This window comes from Marmota flaviventris, chromosome X (assembly GCF_047511675.1).
Source record: "Marmota flaviventris isolate mMarFla1 chromosome X, mMarFla1.hap1, whole genome shotgun sequence".
In the NCBI taxonomy this organism is placed as follows: Eukaryota; Metazoa; Chordata; class Mammalia; order Rodentia; family Sciuridae; genus Marmota; species Marmota flaviventris.
The window spans coordinates 55,071,045-55,098,614 of NC_092518.1; the positions used below are offsets into that span (position 1 = coordinate 55,071,045).

At 35.7% G+C, this 27,570-nt stretch overlaps 2 protein-coding genes across 7 annotated transcripts in view; one reads left to right on the forward strand and one right to left on the reverse strand.

The window, feature by feature from the left end:
- Positions 1-27,570, forward strand: part of Phka1 (phosphorylase kinase regulatory subunit alpha 1) — a 109,076-nt gene that overhangs the window by 68,461 nt on the left and 13,045 nt on the right. For 3 of the 6 annotated variants that reach the window (XM_071606719.1, XM_071606721.1, XM_071606720.1), the window contains 10 exons: positions 1,005-1,096; positions 1,459-1,598; positions 10,163-10,319; positions 11,368-11,447; positions 13,565-13,643; positions 13,786-13,915; positions 19,067-19,168; positions 20,683-20,798; positions 20,922-20,960; positions 22,633-22,683. In XM_071606719.1, coding sequence (XP_071462820.1) covers positions 1,005-1,096; positions 1,459-1,598; positions 10,163-10,319; positions 11,368-11,447; positions 13,565-13,643; positions 13,786-13,915; positions 19,067-19,168; positions 20,683-20,798; positions 20,922-20,960; positions 22,633-22,683 — 986 coding nt within the window. The remainder of the gene's footprint in view (positions 1-1,004; positions 1,097-1,458; positions 1,599-10,162; positions 10,320-11,367; positions 11,448-13,564; positions 13,644-13,785; positions 13,916-19,066; positions 19,169-20,682; positions 20,799-20,921; positions 20,961-22,632; positions 22,684-27,570) is intronic. The other 3 variants (XM_027920166.2, XM_027920167.2, XM_027920165.2) reach the window with 2 other exon arrangements.
- On the reverse strand, positions 14,666-17,296 carry LOC139703350 (CCR4-NOT transcription complex subunit 7). The gene has a single exon (XM_071606722.1). It carries the CDS (start codon positions 17,006-17,008, stop codon positions 16,151-16,153), a length of 858 nt encoding a protein of 285 aa, XP_071462823.1. The 5' UTR covers positions 17,009-17,296; the 3' UTR covers positions 14,666-16,150.

Genomic DNA, 27,570 nt, shown 5'->3' on the forward strand with positions numbered 1-27,570 from the left:
CCCCATGACCCCTTTCCTCTTTCAGTAATATTTACAGTGGGGGATGTCTTCTACTACACATTATTAGGAGTTGCCATGGTTCCTAAAAGTATTCATTGTTTCTGTGTAGTAGCCACAAATGAAGGGGGAGAAGGGCTCCTTGGCCACACCTAGAAAACCCAAATGTTAACATTATTTAAATAATGAGGATGCTTGAGATGCATGCTCTTGCTGTCTAAAACTTTATTGACCATTACTAACCAAAGATATTAAATATGAACTCTAGGGATTCATTTAACATGTATAAAGGAGAAAAGCTTAGCATGCCCTTTGGGTATACTCACTGGAGAACGGGCTTATGTAAGATGAAGTTTATTGTCATATTTCTTGATTGTGAATCAGGAAAACTTGAGCTTAATTCCTAGCTCTGCTACTTACTTGCTTGAGCTCTGTAACTCTTTGTATATGTAAAATGGTGAAAATGACAAGAGAGTCTCTTCTTAGTGATTATGGGTAAGTATTTCAACAATGTACTGTAAGTAAGAAATCTTAAGAATATCTCAAAGTTGGTCAGCCACTAGATTGTTTTGATTCCCTAGACAAGTTCATCCAATCACCTATTCTCAGGGAAATCCAACCACTAGCCATCAAGTATTTTCTTAGGAATGTCCAGAAAATATAAAATGTAACTGAACCCTTTGTGTTACTTGTGGCATTCTGCCAAAGTTTCAGTGATAGCACCATCATGGAATTCATTGCACTTAGTAAATTTAATATCTTACATGACCACCTGATGGTATAATTCTAGAAAATCAAATTAAAATATGTTTATTGATTGATTGGACAGTCTTTAAATTATCTAATATTCACATTTCTCTTTTTTGGTATTAACAAGGAAGAAAAAATTTGCCATTCTTGTTTTATAAAGAATTGACTGATATATAACCTCATTCCTGAGGTCAGCTGTGCATTTTTATTGGTCTCTTAGTTAGCTAACCTTCCTAATAAATGTCAACCTCTTGCAGATGTTCACATGTATCTTCCTACAAAGTTATTTCAGCCTTCTCGGCCTTCATTCAAATTACTTGACTCGCCTCAGTCCCCACAAGATGACCAGGTAAATGTGCGCTTGAATTATTTCTATTTGTGTGTGCAAAAAAGCCATCTTTATAGAAAATTATAGAACTAGCCATTATGGTTCCTGTTAGTAGCTGATAGTAGGCAAAATACTATCCTGATGAAGATACATGTCCTTTTCAGTTCCGTCTTAAAGTGGACAAGTTTTCCTAAGTACATTTCAAGAAAACTACTTTGCTGTATCATATGTCTTGATGGTTTCACTGTTTTTGCTTTGCTTTTCATCAACATTTAGAGAATTCTTATGTAAAAGTTTTAAAGATAGAAAGATGACTCATTCTAGGGCATATTAAGTGGAGCACTTGTGGACTTAATTTCTTTTCAACATTTCTCAAACTAAAGGTTCCCTCTGTTCGTGTAGAAATGCATCTTCCTAGAGACCAATCTGGGGAGGTAGACTTTGAAGCACTGGTTTCACAATTAAAGGAGACCACAAGCTTACAGGAACAAGCTGATATTCTCTACATGTTGTATACTATGAAGTAAGTGATGGATATTATCAGCATATTTTAATGTTCATATAGAGAGGAAGTATAACATAGTCTTTTTATTCTATAACAAATATCTGAGATAATCCACTTATTAAAAGAAAAGGTTTTTTTAGCTTACGGTTTTGGAGGCTTCAGTTCATGATTTATTTCTTTTGGTTCTGTGGTGAGTCAGCATACCATGGCAGCTGCATGTGGCAAAACCATTCACCTCATGGACAGGATGCAGAAAAGAGAGAGAGAGAAAGAGAGGGAGAGAGAAAAGAGACCAGGATCACATAATCACCTTCAAGGGCATGCCCCCAGTCACCTAAGACCTCCCACAAGGTCTCACCCCTTAAAGTTTCCACCATCTCCCAATAGTACCATGGGCTGGGACTAAACCTTTAACACATGGGCCTTTGGGACAATATTCCAGATCCAGATCATAGCATATAGGAAATGAACACAGCTTTGGAGTTTCACTGATCTGGTTTTGAATACAGGTTTGCAACCTACTCATTCCACAACTTAAAGCCTCAATTTTCCTCATTTACAAAATTTGGATTATACATACCTCATAGAATTATTATAAAAATCTATAAAGTTCCTAATGCCTGGCACATCGTCAGTAATCAATAATTGCCAAGGATTATTATCAGTATTGTGGTTCTTTTTAAAATATTTATTTATTTATTCATTTTAGTTAGTTACAACATCTTTATTTTATTTATTTATTTTTATGTGGTGGTGAGGATCAAACCCAGGACCTCACACGTGCTAGGCGAGTGCTCTACCGCTGAGCCACAACCCCAGCCCCAGTATTATGGTTCTTATTAAGCCTCCATTATTTGGTAAAACCTACAGATATATTCTTAACACAAGAGAAAGAAGAATATAGAGGCTTATAGTAAAAAGAAACTAATATTTTCAAATGTATTCTTATGTGTCATGTACCCCCTTAGTACTTTGTATCTTAAACTCAATATGTCCAAATTGATCTTCTCTTTCTTGCTTACCTCTACACAAAAATACCTGCTCTTCCTCCTCTTTTCTTGTTATGGTGAATAGAATATAAAGAGGCAGGATTTATGCCCCCTTCTAAATTTGGAAAAAGGGGCTGTCCATGTAGCTTGGTGTTAGTTTACTTGCCTAGCATGTGCAAGACCCTGGGTTTGATCCCCAGCACTGCAAAAAAATAAAATGGGCAACAACTAGATATCATGTGCCTTCTGATGTTACTTAAGTACAGAGCATCGCCTATGAAGTTGCTCTTTTTGTCATTTGAATATTAATAAGATCTAATTAGCCTATTGTTGCCATTATACAATTCCTAAATCCCTTCCCTTAATTTTTTTTTTTTTTTGCTTCACTTAAGCAGGGGGAAAATTCAGGAGCCTTAATATGGCACATAGGAACCTCTGTGATAAAGTTCCTGCCTCCTTCCAGATTCCACTTTCACCACTTTGTGTCCTGTAATTGGTATTCCAGCAACACCAAAGTGCACGTAGTTTTTCATCAACACTATGTTGTCTCATTTCTGTGTCTTAGCTCATGTTCCTCTCTTTGCAAGGACTCTCTCCTTCCTCTTCAGTCTGACTTATACTCAGCTCTTCTCATATCGTCCAAGGAGTCAGCTTGAAACCTTTCACTTTCCTAATCCCTGCTCCTTAAGCATTCCTTGTAATGCAGTACAGACAACTAATACTTTATTGCCATGTTATTGTGTGTGTGTGTGTGTGTGTGTGTGTGTGTATCACCTCCATTACACTAAGCTCTTCGAGGACATTGACTGTTTTATTGTAGTCTGAAAACAACCTAGTGCTTGCCTTATAATATGTTCTCAGTATAGGCTGGTCAAACAAATGAACTTCTTCATTTAATCCTTATACTTTTTCTATGAGATGATTGGTACCTACATTTATTGCAGATGGGAGGACCAACTCAGAAAGGTTGATCAACTTTCTGAAGGTCACACAGTTAGGGGAAGAGATGAGATGAAAAACCTTGTTCTCTGACTCCAAAGTTCATGCTATTTTCATCAAACTATCCTATTTAATGAGCAAATGAAAAAGACACAGGTCTTCTGTTAGCTGAAAAGCCATTGAATACCAAAGTAAAAATTTTACATACTCAGTTGTTTAAAAAAAAAACCTTCTGGGTGTGGTGGCACATGCCTGTAATTCTAGCAACTCTGGAGACTGAGGCAGGAGGATAGCAAGTTTGAGGCCAGCCTCAGCAACTTAGTGAGGCTCTAAGCAACTTAGTGAGACCCTGTCTCAAAATAAAAAATAAAAGGGTTGGGCATGTAGCTCAGTGGTAAATCACTCCTGGGTTCAATCCCTAGTACCAAAATAAATAAATAAATAACCCAAAAAAGCCAGGCATGGTGGCACAGACCTGTTGTCCCAGCTACTCAGTGGCTGAGGTGGAAGGATCACCTGATTGTATGAGTTCAAAGCCAATCTGGGTAACATAGCAAGACATATCAAAAATTAGAATAAAAATAATTAAAATAATTCAAATAGTTTTTAGCTATATGGGGCCTGAGTTTTTGTATATGCTTCACCTCAGACTTGTTCATAATAACTAAACCTCAGCCATGAATACTCTAAACCACTGCACCCCTTCAGAATTCACTAACCTAGACATCCCACACAGTGCTGCAGAGGGACATCACCTAGACATTTAACCCTTACCCCAGCTTCTCCATTCCCTCTGACAGTTCCCTTGTCCTTCTCCTTTTCTGAGTGACAGAATCTGGGCCAAGGTCTTCTGAATGATTTCATGTTTTGAGAGACTTCCCTTCTTATGCAACCTGTCAAAGTGCCACCCAGTAAAGCTTATTGTGTGTTACTATTTTTCTTAAAAGCCTGGGTCTTATTTTGGTATCTTTGTTCCTTTCTTTTTTTTCTTTTGTGATATAGCACTTTATTCAGGTATGTGTCATGTACTTATTAGGTACCAGCACATGCTAAATGCAGGGGAATGGAAAGATAGAGAGAGTGAAAGGAGATAAAGGATAAGGACAGAATAACTGTAGCTTGAATAGAACTTGAAGATTCAGAGGGGTAATTGAGATGGGCAGGCAAAACGTTGCACACAAAAGCTCATGCTCACACCAATTCATATGATCCATGGTTGACCACCTCTTCTGTTCCTACATTGCATCCTAACTTGACCATGACATCTGAGTGAACCCTGTAATCTCCTTGAAACTAATATTCTATATAATATCAGATCACTTCAATAGGGGTTGTGGGCATAGCACAATGCACTGGGTTCCATCCAGCAACACACATATACACATGCACACCCAAAAACTTTACTAGTTTGTGTATGATCATGCTATGTGGCTATGTGATACACTTGGAACTCTATCCAGTTTCCCTGTGTAGACAAGAATAACAGATGTATTTTCCTATGTTTATTGACAGATATTCCTTTTGTGAATTGTATGTTTATAACCGTGAGTTATTTTTTATTTTTCTTATGAATATTAGATTACCCTTTTGTTATACATGTTTCATGTATTTTTCTAAGGAATTTGCCTTTTAACTTTATGTGCCTTTCTCTACATTAAAACTTTAGTTTTTATGTAGTCAAACCTTTTGATCTTTTTATTTTTCTCTTTACTTTGTGGCACTGGAGATTGAGCCCAGCACCTTGCATATGCTAGGCACACACTCTTCAACTGAGTGATACCCCCAACCTGATATTTTCCTCTTTTGGCTTCGAGATTTCTTGCATGCATCAGGGATCTTCTCCCCTTCCAGAATTTAAAAAAATGCTTTAAATACCTTTGATAAATTTTTTAATGTTTTAGGTCTTTAACCTACCTGGAATTTATTTTTATGTATGTCTTCCTGCTCAATGTGTCTAAAATCAGATTCACTGTACCAGAACATACTGCTTGTCTTTCTTTACTCTGTTTGTGATACCATCATTCTTTCAAATCACCCAGAAATTGTATCATCTTCAAGTCCTCCTTTTCCCTGCCTCTCCCCACATCACCAAATTCCATAGGGAATCACTGGCCAAATCTACACTTTCTAAGACCTTTCAACCTAATTTATCTACTATTGCTTCCACTCACAATGTGAATGCTCTCACCAAAGCTCAGCCTCTGCATGTCTACCTTCATACCTTGATTCATGTTTTTTCCTCTGCCTAGAATATTCTCCTTTGCTATACCACATCTCTATTTATACTTGCAATTCTCTCTATCCATCAGTCTAGTTCATCTGTCACCTCCACAAAGTATTCTCTGATCTCTAATAATAGAGATCAGAGATTAATAATAATATTTCCTGATTCTGAGATCTTGTAGCACTTTTTCATACTTTTAAAGTAAATTTGGATAATTTCAGATTTAAAGAAAAGTTTTAAAGATAACACAAAATTTTTCTAGTATCCTTTATCCTGATTCCTCTAGTGTTTCCACTGAGCTTTAATATCTCTCTCTTTTCTCACTGTCTCTATTTCTCCCTTATACCACCACAACCACCATCTATACTCAGTCTCTCTCTCTCTCTCTCTCTCTCTCTCTCTCTCTCTCTCTCTCACACACACACACACACACAGACACAGAGAGAGAGACACACACATTATTTTTTGAACCATTTGGGAGTGATAGAGTAGATGGGGATCATGTCTAAATTATTCAGTGTGTATTTCCTAAAAATTAGGAATTCTCTTACATAAGCATATTATACTCACCAAAATCAGAAAATAACTTTGAAACAATACTAGTATCTATCTGCAGATCCTATTAAGATCTGTCAGACCATTAATGTATTTACTGCAAAAGAAAATCTAAAAATCATGTATTTCATTCAGTTCTTGTGTATCTTGAATCTCCATTGATCTAAAATAGTTTGAGTCTCATTTTTCATGTTATTGATATTTTTAGAAAAATAAAGATCATTTATCCTGTAGAATCCCCTCAGTCTTGAGTTTTTTGTTTTGTTTTGTTTCTGGTACTGAGGATTGAACTCAGGGGCACTCAACCACTGAGCCACTTCCATACCCCATTTTGTATTTTATTTAGAGACAGGGTTTCTCTGAGTTGCTTAGCACTTTGCAGTTGCTGAGGCTGGCTTTGAACTCACGATCTTCCTATCTTAGCCTCCCAATCCACTGGGATTACAGGTGTGCACCACCACGCCCTGCTCAGTCCTGATTTCTGTGATGCTTTATCACAAGTAAATTCAGGTTATGCCTTTTTTTTTTTTTTTTTTCAGGAATACCCCTGAGTGATGCCAAGTTCTCTGAGTGTCATGTCAGGAGGCACATAATGTTGACTAGTCCAATTGCTAGTAATGTTAACTTTGATCACTTGGTTTGATCAGTTGGTTAAGACAGTAGCTTCAAGATTCCTTCACTGTAAAGTTATTATCTTTTGAAATAAAAAAAAATAAATCTTGTAGAGCTATACCTTGAGACTGTAAATATGCTATTATTTTTTCAAACTTTAACTCACTTGATTTGTATCCATTGATGACCTCCTGTAGTATTTATTTCTTCTTTTTTTTTTCTTTTGGTACCGGGGATTTAACTCAGGCACGTGACCACTGAGCCACATCCCCAGCTCTATTTAGTATTTTATTTAGAGACAGGGTCTCACTGAGTTGCTTAGCATTTGGCTGTTGCTGAGGCTGGCTTTAAGCTCGAAATCCTCCTGCCTCAGCCTCCTGAACTGTTGGGATTATAGGTGTGCACCACTGCACCTGGCTAACCTCTTGTAGTATTTCATGTTTTTTTAAAAAAATTGATATATTAAATAGACAATACATTCTCATGATCGAAATTTTTTAAATACAAAAGAAAATATAATGAATGGGTAAAAGATCTTTCCCCACCTCTAGATACCCAGTTCCCCCCTTCACAGGCAACCAGTGTATTTGTGTGTGTGTGCAACCTCCAGGGATATTTTATGCTTATTATGTAAATGCAGACATCTGTATTTTATCCCTATTTTGCCCAAATTTAGTATAGTATATACACGGCTGTATACCATGCTTTTTTCACTGAAACTTTGTATCATGACACAGATTGTTCATCCATATGTCAGGGGATTGATACTAACTGGCTGGCTGTTGGCTAGAATCTCATTACCTACAGGTGGAATAACAGCAAATAACCTCCCCATGTGTGTCTCTATTTTCTGACAGCATGAATACTGGGTTCTAAGAGTATGTGTCCCAGAGAAGACCAGGTAGAAGCCGTGTTGCTTTTTATGACAGCCTCAGAAATCATATGGTGTCACTTTTACCTTAGTCAAAAGCATGCCTGGGCTCAAGTAGGGGGAATACAGACCCCACTTCTTTTATTTTTTAACTGGTTAATTAATTTGTTTAACCATTCATTCATTTGCAGTACTAGATATTATACCTAGGTCCTCTCACTACTAGGCAAGTTTTCTACTAACTAAGCTACATCCCAAATCCTTTTTTATTTTTCATCTTGAGATGATCTTCCTATGCTGCTGAGGATGGTTTCGAACTTATGATCCTCCTACCTCAGCCTCCTGAGTTGCTGAGATTACAGGTGTGGGCCACCACGCCTGGCTAGATCTACTTTATATTTTCTTAGTAGCTGTATTGAATTCTATTATTTCACTGTACTATAATTTATTAAACCAGTCTTCTATTGATGAACATTTGTGTATTATCCATCACAATGTTTATAGTGAAAAACCTTTAATCATATATCATTTCACATGTGTGGAAGGAATTTATCCTCCAGAAAACCAGAAATTGGACTGATAGGTTAAAGAATATAGGTATTTTTAAGTGTATAATGGCTTTTTGTGTACTCTCTGTATCATACATATCTCTTTCACCATCCATTTTAGAGCTCTTTCATTATCCCAAAGAGAATTTCTATTCCTTTTATCCATTAACTTCCAATCCCTCCATCTCCCAGCCCTTGGCAACCAACCATTAATCTATTTCTTGCTTCTACAAATTTGCCTATTTTGGACATTTTATATAAATGGAGTCATACAATATGTGGTCCTTTGTAACAATTATCTTTCATTTAGCAAAGTATTTTCAAGGTTCACTTCTGTTGTAGCATGTATCAATTCTTCATTTATTTGCAAATATTATTACCTGTAGGACTCTGCCACATTTTATTTATCTATTTATCAGTTCATGGACATTTGAATTATTTCCACTTTTTTGGCAAATTGAATAATGCTAGTATAAACATTCACATACAAGTTAATGTGGACATATGCTTTCATTTCTCTTGGATAAGAGTAGAAATGCTGAGTCATGGTAACTATGTTTAACCATTGTAGGCACCACAAGGCTGTTTTCCAGTATTTTTGATATTAATATATATTTCCAGAAAGCCCTCCAGATGGATCACCCCAATTTTTATACCTACTAGGAACATATGGAAAGTGCCTGTTTTAACCAATGCAGTGTTATCAAATTTGGAAACTTTTGACAACTTGATATATTAAAAATCTTATCTTGGTATAATGTTAATTTTAATTTTTATTATTGTGGGTGAGGTAGAGCAACCTTTCCTATATTTAATTCCTGCCAGTATTTGTTTTGTCAGGTTTTCTTTTGTTGTTTCTTATTTTCTGATATATTTACCAGAGGCCTTTATGTATGTAAAGAGAATTGGCCCTACGAAGTGCCAATATTTTCCCATTTTTGTAATTTGTCCTATACTTTGCATACAGTGGTTTTTGAGATCAAAGGTTTTTTTTGTTGTTTTATGTGTACAAATGTATTAACGTTTTTATGGCTTCAAACATGTGTTCCATAGTTTAAAAGTCCTCTTCCCTCCAAAGTTATAAACAAATTCTCCCATATTTTTCTAGTTTCTTTACATTTAGATCTTTGATACATTTTGAATTATGGTATATACAGTGTAAAGTATAGATCCAACCTTTTTCAAGATGGCTACTTGATTGTCTTAACATCATGTAATAAATAATCTGCCTTTATCACATATTAAATTCCAAATTTCAGAGAACTTTGTATGTCTTTTATGGCCCTTCATAGTTGATTGTGTTATAGTAATTTTGTGCCAATAATGTATATGTATCCTTTAAAAATAAACACACATCCTTCTTATTTCTTCATTAGTTCCTGAAGTACAATCATACTTTCTGAACTTCCAGTAGGTAAACTAAATCTGTCTTTAGTGTCATCCCCGTTGAGGCCTGTAAAGAGGGTAAAATAATGCATTTTGTCCAAGTATAAATGAAACTAAGAAATTATTGGCTAGGTATTTGCCTTTTAGGTTGACTATTTATCATAGTTTTATAAGGGTTTCTAGTAAATAGTATTAGTTTCCTGATGAAGGGAGGCCTATCAAAAATAGGTATATCCTGGTGGAGGTTGTGGCTCAGTGGTCGAGCACTTGCCTAGCACGTGTGAGGCACTGGATTCTATCCTTAGCACCATATAACAAATAAAATAAAGGCATGCTGTCCAAATACAACTACAAAAAAGAATTTAAAACAATAGGTATATCCATTATAACACTGAAAGATAAGATTGTTGTTGGATACTTTACTTTTAATTAATATACTTCTGTCTTTAAAATTCCAGAGGACCTGACTGGGACACTGAATTATATGAAGAAGGGGGTGCTACAGTCAGAGAGCTTCTTACTGAACTATATGGCAAAGTTGGAGAAATTCGTCATTGGGGCCTGATTAGATACATCTCTGGGATATTAAGGAAGAAAGTGGAAGCACTTGATGAAGTACTATAAACTCTTGAATTTATGTCATGTCTAAATGGGCATGCTTTTTTTCCCTTGGTTCTTTTTAGTTATAAGTAACATAGGGTTACATATATGTAATATAGGGTTCAATTATAAAAGCATGGAATATAATTTGCTTTAATTCAGTCCCTATTACTTCCTTTTCCCTCCCCTCCTACCTCCCCCTGTTCCCTTTCCTCTACTGATCTTTCTGATATTTGCTTACAGTTTTTTTTAAATTATTGTCTTGTGGATGTATATAATGGTAAGATTCACTGTGGCATATTTATATATGTATGAAGGAAAGTTAGATTCATTCCATTATTGTCCCCTTATCCCATCCCTCCTCCCTCTCCCTCAATCCCCTTCATCAACTCCACTGATCTTTCCTTTATTTTGATGAAATCCCTCCTACACTTTCTTTTTCTTTTATTGTACTAGCTTCTGCACATCAAAGAAAACATTTGACCTTTGACTTTCTGGATCTGGCTTATTTCAGTTAGCATGATAATCTCCAGTTTCATCCATTTACCAACAAATGGGTGTGCTTTTTAAAAGTTAGTTTTAGGGATGGAGGTGTAGCTCAGTGGTAGAGTGCTTGCCTAGCATACATAAAGCCCCCAGATTCCATTCCGACTGCTGGAAAAAAAAATTGGTTTCCTTAATTGTTTTTAAGGCAACCACATTCTCTAATTATTATATATGGCTTTTTTTCACATATACAGTTTCTGATATTCAGTTACATTTCTGTTAGTGACAAATGTATATTACTGAACCATAATAACTATAGACTTTTGAGGTGCTATAAACTATAAGAATTCTACATCCTAAGAATGAATTTACACTAAACTAAAAGTACCTACCTCCAAGGAGGTAGGAGTTCCTTCCTAGAAATCCCTCTTTTCTGATCTTCATGGTATTTCCTGAGGAAGAGAGTTTGGTGTGTTATTAGGTTAGGGGAACTCAAAGGTTTCTAGGCTAAGAAGAGAAAAGTTTGTGGAAATCTGAGGTTTTATGGAAAGGATAATGTCATGCTGTCTCTTCTTAGGCCTGCACAGACCTTCTATCCCACCAGAAACATTTGACAGTGGGACTCCCTCCAGAACCTCGAGAAAAGACCATCTCTGCGTGAGTATGGCATTTGGTTAGGTTTGATAAGGTTTCTCTGAGCCTTTAAGGAACTGTGTGAACTTATACAATTCTATTGCCTTAATCTGTCCATTGATGACAACATCCTCCATACACACTTCTGTCTGAGACATTCAGCAGGAAAATACTGGGAATAACAGGGCATGGGTAAATTAAAGAGAACAACTAACACGGAGTAGTGTTTAAACTTTTCTTTTCTTATTAGTATTTCCTAAACCTCTCTTCAAAAAAAGCACAACAAAACATGCAGGTCACTGTAAATTGGCACCCATAGTCAACTAACCATCCTCTGAGAGAGGAAGTAGAAGAAGGTGTCTGGCTAGAGTACAGGGCTGATGATGCAACTCTATGCTGCTTAATAAGTGATAAAAGTGGTAGAAGTCAAGGTCAAAGTGGGGAAATGGGTACTTTTAGAGCAGAGTGAGGTGGCAACCTTGGAAGAACAGTATCATCAAACTGCTCCTGCCTCAGTTCTGCCACAACCTCCAATTGGCAGCAGTACCCTCAGATAGGCTAGGACTGGAGAGGGTGGGAAGAAGGGTGAAAGGCTAGAATGGAACATTTTATTTCTTACACAAGTTTTCCCTTTGTCACAAGCCATGCCAGTAAAACTCATCTGCACTAAATCTGTCTAATTTCATGTCCTGCCAGTGCCAATGTATAAATCTGCAAGCAGGTTGTATTTCCAAGAAATATTTTTAGAAGGTTTCTAACTTCATTCATAACTTATCTGCAAAATCCATTTTTCTATGAGGGAGTAATTTAAAACAGGATGTTTATCCTGACTGCCAGTTCTACTTCAGTAGCCAGTATAGTGAAAAGTTCATTTTGTAAACAAAATATGTTCTAGATATAGAGTTGAATCAGGAATAAATGAGAAATAAGTGATCAGGGATGCCTTTGCTGATGTCTACATTCTACCTTCTTCCTATTCCATGCCCATGGTTTCTGTTGCCTGTAATATCCAGTTTGAACTCCTGATGAAGACTTGGGGAGACATGTCCTAGGACCATGCATCAGGTTCCATGTGTAAAATACCAGTTATGCTTTAGGAAAATATCCCTATCCTTGAGTGTTAATGTGCTTAGGAAGTCATAGTACAATACCACAGATAGGGTGGTTTAATCAACAGAAAAGAAATGTATTCTCTCACATTTCTGGAGGCTAGAAGTTCACATCACTGTATCAGTGGGGTTGGTTCATTCTGAAGGCTGTGAAGGACTTTTTTCCAGGAATCTTTTCTTGTGGGTAGCCATCTTATTTCTTATGTCTCTTCACATTTCTTCCCTCCACATATTTTCATGTCTAAATTTCCCTTTTTTATAAAGATACTAGTCATATTGGATTAGGGTGAACTCCAGTGACATTACTTTAACATAGCCACCTCTAAAGAGCATATGAGCAAATAAGGTTACACTCTCCAGTACAAGTGTTGGATTTCAACTTATGAATTTGGGAGCAATACAATTCAGCCCATAACACTTTGCTCCTGGAAAACCACCTTTTATGACAAAGTAGATCAGTTTTGTTACACTATAAATAATCCAAAAAAGATGGCATATTCCCATATGTGTCAATAAGAGAGTCACCGGTGTGTTAAATAGCTATTAACATTAGAAAGGTAACCATTATGGCTATAAAGAAATACATAATATTTATATTTAATTTAGTGTGTGTCTGTATATATATATGTGAACTAATGAAACTTGAAAATGAATATGTGACTGCAAACACAAATGGTTTCCAAAAAACACAACTTAGTGTATTTCTTTATAGCCATAATAGTTAACCTTTCTAATGTTATTGACTAACCATGAAAGACTAGTTCTGGAAGGATATCATGGATAACTTTTAAATAAAAATGTTTAGGAGAAGGAAAATCTAGGTGTATAGAGGAAAAAGCAAGCTCCTCTGAGTTGATATAGGCCAGAATGGTTTAGGGAGGCAATGAATGAACTCTGGAAATGAAAAGAACCAAAATGCTACTGGTAATAATGAGGTATTGAGGCAACAACCTGGACTTAGTAAGAGGTTTTTTAAAATTTATTTATGTTTAAGTGGGTGTAGATTTTTTTTTTTACTTTTTTCTTCTTCAGACCTCTGCCCTATGAGGCACTTACTCAGCTGATAGATGAAGCCAGTGAAGGGGACATGAGTATTTCAATCCTTACACAGGTAAGCAGAATTGTAATGCCTAATATGCTGATTAATATTTAAAAATTAGTTTCCAGTTAGGATAGCAATTTGTAAAGACAACAAAATAGGCATTGTGAGGCCTCATGCATATTTTTTTTTGTCTATATCCGTCTGTGCACAGGAAATAATGGTATATCTAGCCATGTATATGCGAACCCAGCCTGGCCTCTTTGCAGAAATGTTTCGACTTCGAATTGGTCTGATCATACAAGTTATGGCAACAGAACTGGCCCACTCCCTTCGATGTTCAGGTACTCAATTCAGTAACTATTTTTAGGCAGAATTCACTTTTCATGTAGATCAATGGAGTTTGGCATCAGGAGGGAAAGAAAGCTAAAATATTTTTACCTATATCTCAGAAGCTGTGTAAGGCAATCTTGTTCTCATGTCTTAGTCACTACTATGCAAGTGAAAGGACTGATTTGATAACACTTTTGTATATTGATTCTGTAACTTCAAAATGCCACATCTTAGGGGCTCTGCACTCGAAATTCTTCCTATCTGCTAACTTCATTCCTCCCAACTCCTCAGAGTGTGTTGGAGAATACTGGAGTGTGACATACTGGGTTTGGTTCTGATTCAGGCAGTGGAGCTTCAGGACACCAAAGTTAAGTCACTATATCAGTAGATATAGGATCAGTATCCTATCTCTCTAGTCAACATCATGATTGATAAAGGAAGACAATATTTTTACTAATATTTGTCTAAAAATACTCTCTTTGAAATTAATAATAGTTGTATTTGTCAAGATAAGTTTTAGTTGGAAAAGTATTTGGGGCCTGTGGAAGCTATAGATAATTGTATAAAGTGGAGGCAGAACTCCCCGCCATGACTCTATTTTCCATTGATACTTGTTTGATTTCAACACGAATCGCAAAATAATAGAGACAGGGATGGCGCAGAAAAATAAAATCACAATTGAAAAAACTCACAACTGAAGCTCATTGTTTTGGTTAAATTTGCCCAAAATACTTTTTTTTTTTTTTTTTTTTTTTTAGGAAAACATTTCTGAAGCCTTTATTTACAAAAGCTTTAAAAACAAATACCCTCTGTTTTGCAAATAATGTTTTGTTTAAAAAGGACCACCCAGTTACAGCATTGTAATATGAATAAAGAATGTACACGGGAAACAAACTAATGTTTCTAACAATTGGAGATTTGCTAATATTACTGATTGAAGTGTAGGTAACACATAATAACTTGTAGTCCATCATTTTAGGTTAGAGTTAAAGATTACCAAAGTCTTTCTACACATGCTCTGGTCTGGTCACATATTCTGCATGGCTAAATATTTCACAGTCTCTTTTGTCAAATATATATAAAATAGATTGCAAAGATATACACAAAAAAATAAACAAGCATTACACTCCTCAGGTAATTTTATTAGCTATATATACGTGTTTGTGTGTGTGTATATATATTTTGTGTTTTGTTGTTTCGCACCAAATCTCTCCAGTATTTCTGTGTAGCAACTATGAAAGCACAATTTTTCTTTTAATTTGATACAAAATATACCTAAAGACTTGTTATCTTTGGACTTTAATGAAATTGATTTGTATAATCAACAAATCAAGAGCATCATAAGTATGGCTATAAAATAAAAAGGGTTAACAGTGATGGAATAAAAAGCAGATCAAGGGAAGTGTGCTATCATAAAATAAGTGTAGCCTCAATCTCTTGAATTCCAGTTTCCTGGCAGATACTAAATATCCAATCACAAGGGTTTTTTTTTTTTTTTTTTTTTCCTGAAGGGTGTAAAGCTGGTTTGAAAATTCTTCAGTCACAGAGCAGCCTACATATGCCAATGAGAAACTGACAGACACTAGATGTGCTTGGAAGATTAAACACTACATACAGAAACAGTAGTTATTAAGCTCCTCAGTAGTTCGTTGTTGTTAGTCTTGCTGAATCAACAATTTACACAACACCTGTGCAATTATATTCTGTAGGTCAAAACAAAATACTGTAGAAAGTTGGCAGATGGTCATTTTTCTAGCTAAGAGCAAGAAAAACCACAATTTCTGATAAAACAGAGGATTGGAGTCACTCTCTAAAGTGCACAATTGATGGTCCACAATCTCAAAAATAGCTAAAACTCCTGCAGAACGGAAGGGAGAGACATGAAACAGGGAAATAAATTACAGTCAGTGCTAGTTAATTTAGGAAAGGGCGTGGGGTGGGGTGGGGGGGGACAAGCTCAAGTAGGTAAAGTTTATCAAATTATTCAATATGATGTAGCTTTCCCCACTCTGTCACACACGCTTGCTAACAAATATTTTAAATTAAGGCCAAATTTAACCTGAATATACTTCTATTTATTAAGATCTGAGATAGGAACGGTCATACTTAGTACTGAAAGGCAAAAAACAAATGGGCTACAAAAGGGGGGAAAAGGTATTGTCTATTGTTCAAAGGATTCAACCAGAGATAAAACCTATATACAAGCATGTGTGTAAGTCAAATAAAATAAAAAGGACTATTTCATGTCATGACTGCTTGTTGGCTTCCTCTTCATATGCATTCCCTGTGCCATTCTGTACATAGGATGAACCAGAACCAAGGCCATACAAATGACCACAATATTTGGCATCATCAATATGATCTTCAAAGAACATTTCTCTCATTTTGAAAAAGGCCATTCCTGTAAGCAATGAATCAGATCCTGCCTGATGTTGTGGTCCTATTCGTTCCAACTCTAACTGTTCAGCAACTTCCTGTAATCCACCTTTAAGATTTTTGCAGCTCTTCATGAGGTACTTCACATCATATATGACAGGAAAAAACAATCGAAGGATCTCAAAGAAGTCAAGTTCCTCTTCGGGCAAATTAGAATTGGTCAGAATTTTGATTAAATAGCCAAAGTCATAACCACTGTGAAATGATAACCATTTAACTCCTTCACAAAGGACTACTCCTGAAGTCATAAGAAGTTCTGCAAAGTACTGGGTCTCAATTCCTTCCTCCTCGTGTTTTTTAAACTGGATACCAGATGTTGTTAGTAGCTCTATAGAATCCTGGGCATACATGTCCTCCGTCAAATTAAATTTAAAATTAAACTGCCAAGTTGAAGTTCCTGGAGGGTATTCTCCTTGTTCATTCATAAATGTCAGTCCTAGCTGAATTATCTTTAACAAGTCTACATTACATCGCAATAGCTGGTACTGATAGTCAGCATTACTCCTGAATTCTCCAATGGGTCTCGCAACCACACCTGGAAACTCGGTGTCCATAGCAACGTAATTATACTTTCGGATAACTTGACGAATTTTCTTCATTTCTTCATCCAGGTTACAAGCCCAAACTTCACAAATTCTTTGGCTATGATCTACAGTTGCTGCTGGCATAGTGAGGGCAGAAGGGAGTCTAGATGCCAAGCATCAAAATGTTATATTTGATTGAAGATCTGTTTCATAAAATACTTTGTCCTTTATTTATGTACTTGTGTCTCTGAGCTGGCGCTCCTCCTCCTCCTCCTCGCCATAGAGGCAGCACCCGGCGGCGGTGGCGGTGGCGGTATCGGCGGCGGCGGCGGGTGCCCCATAGACACCTCTCGCCCAGCAACTGGGAAAGGGGAGCCGGAGCTGCGCCGCACCGTGCTGCGCCGTAGCTTCTCTCACGTCCTGGCGGGGGCGCTAAATCCCAAAATACTTTTAATTGAGGTGTTAATGGATATCTAAATTGATTGGTTTTAATGAAGCCTAAATCAAACATATGAAATAATTTACATTTAAATAGCCCTTCAAAAGAAGAGAACTAATAACTATTTTATACCTATCATATGCTAGTCATTGTACTTTTTGCTTTATATCTACACACCTTTTGATATTTAATCCTTATAACAATTCTGTAAGGATTGTAATCCCACTTTTGCCAATAAGGAAAAGGAAATTCAAAGAGGTTAAGTAACTTGTTCAAAGTAATATAGCTAGTAAGTAGTATAATTTGAGTTCAAGTATGTCTCACTTTAAATGATATCCAGTTCAGATTTCATTATTAAAAATAAATGTATTATATAGTATTCTCCAGCTGTGGTATCAAGGGATGTTTTATGAGAGGTTGTAGCTGTTCCATAGTAAACCTCAGCAAGGGATAACCTCCCAAACATTCTTTGCTTTTCCTTGATCGCCTGTAATGGATTTATTCCCCTGTGGATTCATCAAGACCATGGCTCTTTAGTTCTTTGTAGAACTAAGTCATGATCTCCAGGTTTGATATATAAGACCCTCAATAGTCTGCCTTTTACCTACTATTTTAATAGTGCTTCCCACTATTTTTATAAATCCCCTTCCTTGGAGATCAATATATCTCCTCTGATTTCCAAAGCACTTCTTATCTATGCCTCTCTTTTGGCATGTAATATATACAGTGTTTTATTGTTGTTTATCTTGTTTGCATGTTCCATCTCTCCCAAATGATCAGCCTCTCAAGGTAAAACAACATGCCATACCTGTTTTCACTAACATTGTTTAAAATAATGACCTTAATGTAGTAAACTCTTTAACTAGTTCTGATGTTGATGAACAACTTCAAGTTACCCTCTCAGTATTCTTTTATAACTTCATGGATTTCATATCTATTCTCTTTTAACTGTCTATTTCTAGGTTGAGAAGTTTTCAGTGTTTTATTTGCATATATATATATATATATATATATATATATGCATTCCTTGACTTTCTCTGAATGTCCTCCAGTTCAATTTTTCTTTCATTCTTCTCACTTTCAAATAAAGATTCTACCGAGTACCCTAATGGTATGGAAGTGGGTGACAGCAAAATTTATGGCCTGGCTAATCCATAAACTGGATTGTCAGTCCCTAAATAATTAAGAGTCTATTGCAGTATGAATAGTTAAGTGTATGGTTCTAGAAATATATTCTGTAATTCTCACCTTCCAAACAAGTGACTCAGAAATTCTAAGCAAGAGGCCTAGCACAGTGGCACATGCCTGTAATCCCAGCAGCTAGGGAGGCTGAGGTAGGAGGACATGAGTTCAAAGCCAGCCTCAGCAACTTAGTAAGGAACTAAGGTACTCAGTGACACCCTGTCTCTAAATAAAATATAAAAATGGCTTGGGGATGTGGCTCAGTGGTAAAGTGCCCCTGGGCTCAATCCTCAGTACCAAAAAAAAAGAAGAAGAAGAAGAAGGGAAAAGAAAGAAGAAATTCTAAGCAATAAAGGAAATAGAGGAGTTGAAGGTATATAGCTCAGTGGTACTGGGCTGTTGAGCATGTGCAAGGTCCTGCTTCCAATCCCCAGCACCAAAGAAAAAGAGAAAGGAGTTGGGGAGGAAGGAAGGAAGGGTGAGAGAAGGAGGGAAAAGGAAAGGAGGGAAATGGATTAAAATAGGGAGAGTATTATAGACAAATTAGAATTCCTTTTTTCTCTGTCCTATGATTCTGCTAGCTGAAGAAGCCACAGAGGGCCTAATGAATCTCAGTCCTTCAGCCATGAAGAACCTCCTACATCACATTCTCAGTGGCAAGGAGTTTGGTGTGGAACGAAGTGGTAAGATTAAATAACTGCATTTCCATCTCAGAGTGGTTAGTTTAAATGTCTCATTAGTATTAAAATGTTTTTCATTTGATAACTGTCATTCTGACTGTAGTGAGATGAAATCTTAGAGTAATTTTGATTTGCATTTCTCTAATTACTAGAGATGTTGAACATTTTTTCATATATTTGTTGATCGAATGTATACCTTCTTCTGAGAAGTGTCTGTTCAGCACTTTAGCCCATTTATTGATTGGGTTGTTTGGTTTTCTGGTGTTAAGTTTTTGGAGTTCTTTTTATTTCCTGACGTGTGTGTGGCAAAATTTGCTCCCAAAATGCAGGCTCTCTGTTCACCTCATTGATCATTTCTTTTGCTGAGAAGAAGCTTTTTAGTTTGAATCCATCCCTTTTATTAATTCTTGATTTTATTTCTTGCATTTTAGGAGTCTTGTTAAGGAAGTTGGGCCTAGTCTAACATAATGAAGATTTGGGCCTACTTTTTCCTCTATTAGGCACAGGGTCTCTGGACTAATTCCTAGGTTCTTGATCTACTTTGAGTTGAGTTTTGTGCATGGTGAGAGATAGAGGTTCATTTTCATTTTGCTGAATATGAATTTCTAGTTCTCCCATTTTGCCCCAAATAAATAGAACTCCACTTATAAAACAATTAAAAGCAAAGCTATCATTTGCAATAATATTTGAAAAACACTGTGTCTCAATTTTTCCCTTAAATGATATATTGACTAAGTGGATTCATTACTATCATGTTTCATTTTAACTACTTTGACCATTCCCTTACATTATCCTAAGTCTCTAGGACAACTAACAATCCAAATTATCTGAAACATTTTGTATTCTAATTGCCAATAAATTCAGTAGCACTTACAGTGTTTGGAGTGTGTATGTATGTGGATAGCTGCTACTGTATATCTAAGTGTGTCCTTTTCAACCTTAAATTCTAATATGTCTAGGAGTCCATCAAAAACTAGTCTTCTTCCTGCACTTTTTAAGTTTGTGATTAATATATTTTAATTGTATATGAAATAGGTTTTGATGTGGTATTTTAGTGCGTGCCTACAGCAAGCACTAAACCCAGCCTGCACTTTTGGTTTCAGCAACATTATTTGGTGTTGCATATGTAAAGAAGCAGAGCTAATGAAATGGGTTACCTCGCATGTTCAGCTCTTAAGCTTAGGATAAAAAATATATATAAAATCAGATGGATGGATGGCCAGAACTTAGAGTGGCAAAAGAAAGAAAGCAGTGTATGTCAGGATGGGGATCTTACTTTAATGTGGATTCTGATTCAGTGGGTCTGAAGTGGGACCAGAGAGTCTTCTACCAAGCTCCTAAATAATACTGATGCTGCTGGTCCATGGACCATAATTTAAGTAGCAAGGTTATACTCATTGAGTTTTTAAAAAATTAAGTTAAAAATAAAAGAAGGACATACATCTAAGCCTTTTTAACATGGGAGAGGAGAAAATGAACCTGATCATTCTTTATTTCTAATTCCTTATTCTATATAGTTCGTCCCACTGATTCAAATGTCAGTCCTGCTATTTCTATCCATGAGATTGGTGCTGTTGGAGCAACCAAAACAGAACGAACTGGGATCATGCAGTTAAAAAGTGAGATAAAACAGGTGAGATACTACCTGGGAGATTAGGTGGGATGTTGTCAAGAACAATCTTTTGGAATCAGACTTTGTTGGAATCATTTATGATGTTTTATATCCTAAGTATAATTTGAGACATTTATTTTTCAGGTGGAATTTCGTAGACTGTCTATCTCAACTGAGAGTCAGGTGAAACAACTAGGGATCCTTTAACATACTTTAATTTGTCTTTAGTTCTGTATAACATGCATGAGCTCATGGCCTTTTTACAAATAATAACAAGCCATGGAGTTGGTTGTTTGAATCTCCTTTATAACAATAATTTATAAATAGTTTTTTTCCTTTTTCTGAACCAAACTACTTCTCTAACTTTAGGAGGAAAATAAGTTGTATTGAAAAGCAAGAAATTGAAATTCCAAGTTCCTCTTATTAGGACTGATTTGGAATTAATTTTCTTTATAAAGCTTGACTTGGATGTCTTACTTCTAAGAATAGATATTAGAACATCAGATTAAGTAAAGGCTTTATTTTAAAAAATTTATCTTTAGGCCTAGCATGTGCAAGGCCCTGTGTTCAATGCCCAGCACCACAAAAAATGAATAAATATATAAATAATTTTCAGGTTTTTATCCCCAAACTAGACCTTTACCACTGCCACAACAGAGGTATATGAAGGGTACTCTAGATATATAGAGGAAAATCATCTAAATCCATCTGGGAATTGGTGGGAGTCACAATACACCATATTGTAGCCTCTCACTTTTCCTAGCAGGTGATAATAGATGAGCTATTATATTCTACAAAGAAATAATTAACATGGGATTCCATAGCTTATTTTTAAAAACTTTGGGAAATCATTTGATTTCAAGATCTAGAAGTTGAAATGGTACTGATTTGGTCCCTTCTAGAAGCACTTGTTATGAAAAGCTTAAAACTTACTATTCCTGCTTTCAAAGTAGAATTATGATAACTTACTGCATTAAAACACACCCAGAAGAGGAGAGGTGAAATGGAGATTTTGTTTGTTTTCTTTTAAAAAGGTAATTGGAAACCATTTAAGAGGAGAATGAAGCAATGCCTGAAGTTTAATTTCAAATAAACTTAATTTGAGTAGACTTATCAAATGCCCTTAGACATTCATATTTATGCCAGGGCAAGAATGGAATATGAAAGAGCTTTGTGTTTAAAATTACATAATTTTTCCCAGATAATATGGGTAATCTGAGCATTTTCCTATTTGAAAGGGGAAAGAATAACATTCAGTAACTGAATAGCTAGACTGATGTTGGTGGTTAATGATCCTTATTTTGTTTGAGTGATTGGCTAAAATTTGTATAGTTGTTTATAGTCACATAATATTACTTACAAGTTAATCTTATATTTAGAACTTGAAGTCCATGTTCCCAGCTAGATTAATATGATATTAAGACTTGGTCAACTCAGCAACTTCATTTAGTTTTTTTAAACCTGCATATCCACTATCTATAGGACTTTAATTGAGTCAAAATCATTGGAACTAAAATTTTGGAGGACTGAGAGCCCTAAATTTTCATTACTTTCTTATTTCTAAATAATGATTTCCATCTTCACCTGCCTATTAGTATTGTTATAAGTCCTTTCCTCTGCGCTCACTAATGCCCTCTTCTGGGCAAAAACATTTTTAAGGTAGTTTTATTTATTTCACTCTTTACTATGACATCTAGAATAAACGTATTTCATCAGCTTTTTAATGATAATATGGCTGGCTAGTTACTTGAATGACTCATACTTTTACTCTACTAAAAACTTCTAAAACCGCAAGTACTGGTTGCCTTACCTCATTCCTTTAAAAATTTTATTTTCTTAATTTTTTTTTCCGTAGCCCAATGGTGGTCATCTCTCGGGTATAGATATGATGTCACCGTCTTTTCTGGTAACTGCTGTTTTATTATATTCCATTCACAAATGCTTTGAATATCTGTTATATAAATCATGACATATACATTGTATGAAAAAGAAAAAATGCTCAAGAACTAAAATAAGTATAAAGCAACTTCATATTAGCAGGGGTTCTGATTCTTTCCCAATAAGGCAGGAAAGAAAGTTCATTTTCAACTTCTTTTCCACTTCTGAAAACAAATGCAAATTTTAAAGTATTTGTTAAATATTTATTAATTTATTCTTTCAACTAATGTAACCTATTACATGCTTACTATGCACCAGGCAGCATACTAGGCAGCATCAGCATCACCTAGAAACTCACTTAAAATGTCAATTCTTTGTCTCCATCCCACACTTAATGAACCAGAAAGACTGAAAGTGCTGGAGGTGAGGCCTAGCACTCTGCATTTTAATAAGCTCTGTAGGTGACTCTGATGCACTTTTCAATCTCAAAACCACCTGGCTAGTTTTGTGTTCTTCTAAGCATTAATTCATTTAGTAAATGTTATTTGAGTGCAAATTTTGTGTCAACCACTAGATATTTGATAGTAAACAAAATGGATGTGGTCCTTGCCTTCATGAAACTTATAGTTTAGGAAGACTGATCTTTAATTCAATTTCTTCTATTTAAATCAGTGCTTCCTAAAGGGCTGTGATTTCAGATCTCACAGACTAAAGATATTTAGACCAGATGACAGCCAAACAAAAAGTGGAAAATTTTTGGAAACAATATTTCAGTTTACCTCAACCAAATACCCTATAATGAATGTAATGAATTAGCCAACTCTGTCATATCCATATTAATAGAGGACAGAGACATAGAAGATAATTTTATTTAAAAACTCAAACTATTGACAGTCTGAATTTTACTGTATCAGATACATATCCTTCTGGTTTGACCCCACTATATTCAGCCTAGGATTTGGTGGTAGAGATAATACAATGAAAACTAATTAAATGGTAGTTCATCTACTTGACAGATTTGTGTGATAGTCACTTGTCAATAGAAATGTTTCAGGGCACATTTCTTTTTTACATAGCAATAGTTGGTGATTTAGACAATTAAAATATGAGAAGTTCTTTTCTCAGGAAATATCTGTTATCTTTTATTCTATATTTCTGAATCTCAACTGTCAACCACTTTTGCCAGTGTATTTCATCCTTTATTTGGTATCATTTTTTTCAAAACTCTTCATGTTGTAGTACCTATCAACAATTCATTCCTTTTTATTACAAAATAATATCCTATAGTACTGATATACCACAATTTGTTTATTCATTCATCAGTTGATAGACATCTGAATTGTTTCCACTTTTTGGATATTATGAATAGGGCTATACTAGGGATGTGGCTCATTGGTAGAGAACTTGCCTGGCATAGGAGAGGCCCTGGGTTTGATCCCTCTTTTAGTCAGCTTTTTTGCTGCTGTGACTAAAGGATCTGACCAAAATAATTGTAGGGGAGAAAAAAGTTATTTGAGGGCTCACGGTTTCAGAGGTCTTAGTCCACAGAAGGCTGGCTCCATTCCTCTGGGCTAAAGGTGAGGCTGAACATCAGGTGGGAGAGTGTGACAGAGGGAAGCAGCTCAAATCATGAGAGAGACTCCACTAGCCAGAGACTCCACTCGCCAGCCACGCCCCCAATGAACCACTTCCTCCCGCCACACCCCACCTGTCTCCAGTTACCACTCAGTTAATCCCATTAGGGATTAATACACCGACTAGGATAAGGCTGTAACCCAATCATCTATCCTCCAAACCTTTCATTGCCTTACACATGAGTTTTTGGGAGACACCACATCTAAACCATAACAATCTCCAACACTGCAAACATAAATAAATAAACACAAATGAATATTGCTGCTCTGAATCTTCATGTACAAGTTAATGCAGACGTGTTTTCATTTCTCTTGAATATATATTTAGGAATATAAGTGCTGGATCATATGGTAAATATGTTTGGCATTCTGAGGAACTGGCAAACTTTTCTAAAGGGGCTGTACTATTTTACACTCCCATTAGCAATGTTTAGGGTTCTAATTTCATCACATCCTCACCAACCCTTATAACTGTCTTTTTTATTATAGCCATCTTAGTGTATGAAGCAGTATCTCATTGTGGTTTTGACTTGCATTTCCCTGGTGGCTAGTAATACAGAGCACTTTTTCATGAACCTGTTGGCTGTTTGATTATCTGCTTTGGAAGAATGACTGTTCAAATCCTTTGCCCATTTTTAATTGGGTTATTTCTTTTATTGTCGGTTTACAAATATTTTTTATGTATTCTGGATACAGTTCCCTTATATCATATGTGATTTGTAAGTATTTGCTCCCACTTTGAGGATTGCCTCTCTTAATGATGTTCTTTTTAATATTGACAAAGTTCAATTTATCTATTTTTTTTCTTTTGTTTCTTTGGTTTTGGTGTCATATCTGAGAAGGTTTTAACTAATCCAAGGTTGCAAAAATTTAGTTCTACTTTTTTGTTCTGATAGTTTTATTATTTTAGCTCTTACATTTAGGTCTGTGATTATATTGAGATAGGGGACTCCCCAAGACCACCCCCAGGTTTGGTGATTTACTAGGAGAACTCAGAAATCAGCATATACTCATAAGTATGATTTATTACAGCAAAAGAGTGCAAAGCAAAGTCAGCAAAGAAAGTAGGTACACTGGGTAAATTCCAGGGAAAACAGACACAGCTTCCAGAATATTCTCCCAGTGGAGTCATACAGGATGCACTTAATTCCCTCTGCATCAGATTTTGACAGCATGTGTGAAATGTTCCCAGCCAAAGAAGCTCATTAAAGAATGTACCCAGGGTCTTTATTGGAGGCTGGTCATATAAAATAGCCTCTGTCTGGTACTTCCAAAAGGAAAGCAGGTGTTCAACATAAACTATAATGTTTGCACAGTTAGGCACAGAAAGCCACTGTTATCAATTCTGGGGATGATAGGATAGTCCACAAAGTCCATTTCCAGATGCCAGCCAAGGCCCAATCTTATAAGCAGGCCTTTCCCTAAGTAGTAGTTTTGGCCTACGGTGTTAACTCTTTTTTAATTTTTAGCTGTAGATGGACACAATAACTTTTTAAAATTTATTTATTTTTATATGGTGCTGAGGATCAAACCCAGTGCCTCACATGTGCTAGGCAAGCACTCTACCACTGAGCCACAACCTCAGCCCCTGCTCTGTTAACTCTTTTACAGCTCAATGATGCAATTGGATTTATTTTTGTGTATGGTGTGAGGTAAGGGTCCATTCATTCTTTGGCATATGGATATTCAATTGTTCCAGCACATCTTATTGAAAAGACTGTCTTCTCCCATTTAATTCTCTTGGCACCTTTGTTGAAAATGTATTTACCATACTATAATGACTGACTTCTGAATTCCAAATTCTATTCCATTCGTCTGTAGTATGGAATATACTAGTATATCCTATACCAGTATGACACAGTTTTGAAATTGAGAAGTATGAGTCCTCTGACTTCAGTCTTAAAGATTGTATTAACTATCCTAGGTCCCTTGGATTTATATATGAATGTTAGAGCAGTTAATTAATTTCTACAAAGAAATAAGCTGTGACTTTGATAGGAATTGTGTTCAATCTGTAGATCAATTTTGGGAGAATTGACATCTTGAAAGTGTTAAGTGTTCTGATCCATGAACATGTATTTTTTTCCATTTATTTAAATGCCTAATTTCTTTCAACATATTTTATAGCTTTCATGGTAAATACTGCACTTCCTTTGTTAAATTTACTTCCAAGTATTTTATTTTTTTGATGCCATTTTAAATGGAATTGTTAATTTTATTTTTGGATTGCTGATAGCTACTATTTAGGAATATAGTTGATTGTCGTAATTAAAATAAGAACATTTAAACATGAGATTTATCCTTTAAAAAATGTAACTATGTAATATGCTATCATTGATTTAGTCATGATGGTGTACAGTACATCTCTGTTAATTCATTCAATTGTATAAATGGAAACTTTATGACTATTGAATAGCAAGTCCCTATTTTCCCCACCACCTGGCAACCGTCATACTACTCTCTGCTTCTATGAGTCTGGCTATTTTAGATAGTTTATGTAACTAAAATCATACAGTATTTGTCCTTTTGTGAATATCTTATTTGATTTAGCATAGTGTCCTTTGTATACTGTAAGATGTTCTTTTTTATAAGGCTAACATATAACACATATTTCCACCATTCATCTGTGATAGACATTTAGATTTTTTAATATCTTGGCTATTGTGAATAATGAATGCTACATTGCACATAGGAATACAAGTATATTTTCAAGATCCTAATTTCAGGCTGGGGATGTGACTCGGTGGTTGAGTGCTTTCCTGGTATGTGTAAGGTCCTGGGTTTGATCCCCAGCACCTCCAAAATAAGGATATTCTCTTATTTTTAAAAAAGATTCTGATTTCAGTTCTTTTGGATAAATACTCAGAAGTAGAATTATAGTTCTATTTTTAATTTTTTTGAGGAATTTCAATACTCTTTTCCATAGTGGCTCACAATTGTATACAGAGTTCCAGTTTATTCACATTCACACCAATATTTGTAATCTTTTCTCTTATAAAAAAATATCCACCCTAGGGGCTGGGATTATGGCTCAGTGGTAGAGTGCTTGCCTAGCATGTGTGAGGCACTGGGTTCAATTCTCAGCACAACATACAAATAAATAAATAAAATAAAATAAATTCATCAACAACTAGTAAAAAAAGTTAAAAAAAGAAAATGTCCATCCTAAATAAGCCTTTTTAGAAAATTTGTTGTATTTAAGTATACATAACAGTAGAATGCATTTTGACATATCATACATAAATGGGGTATAACTTCTCATTCTTCTAGTTGTACACAAT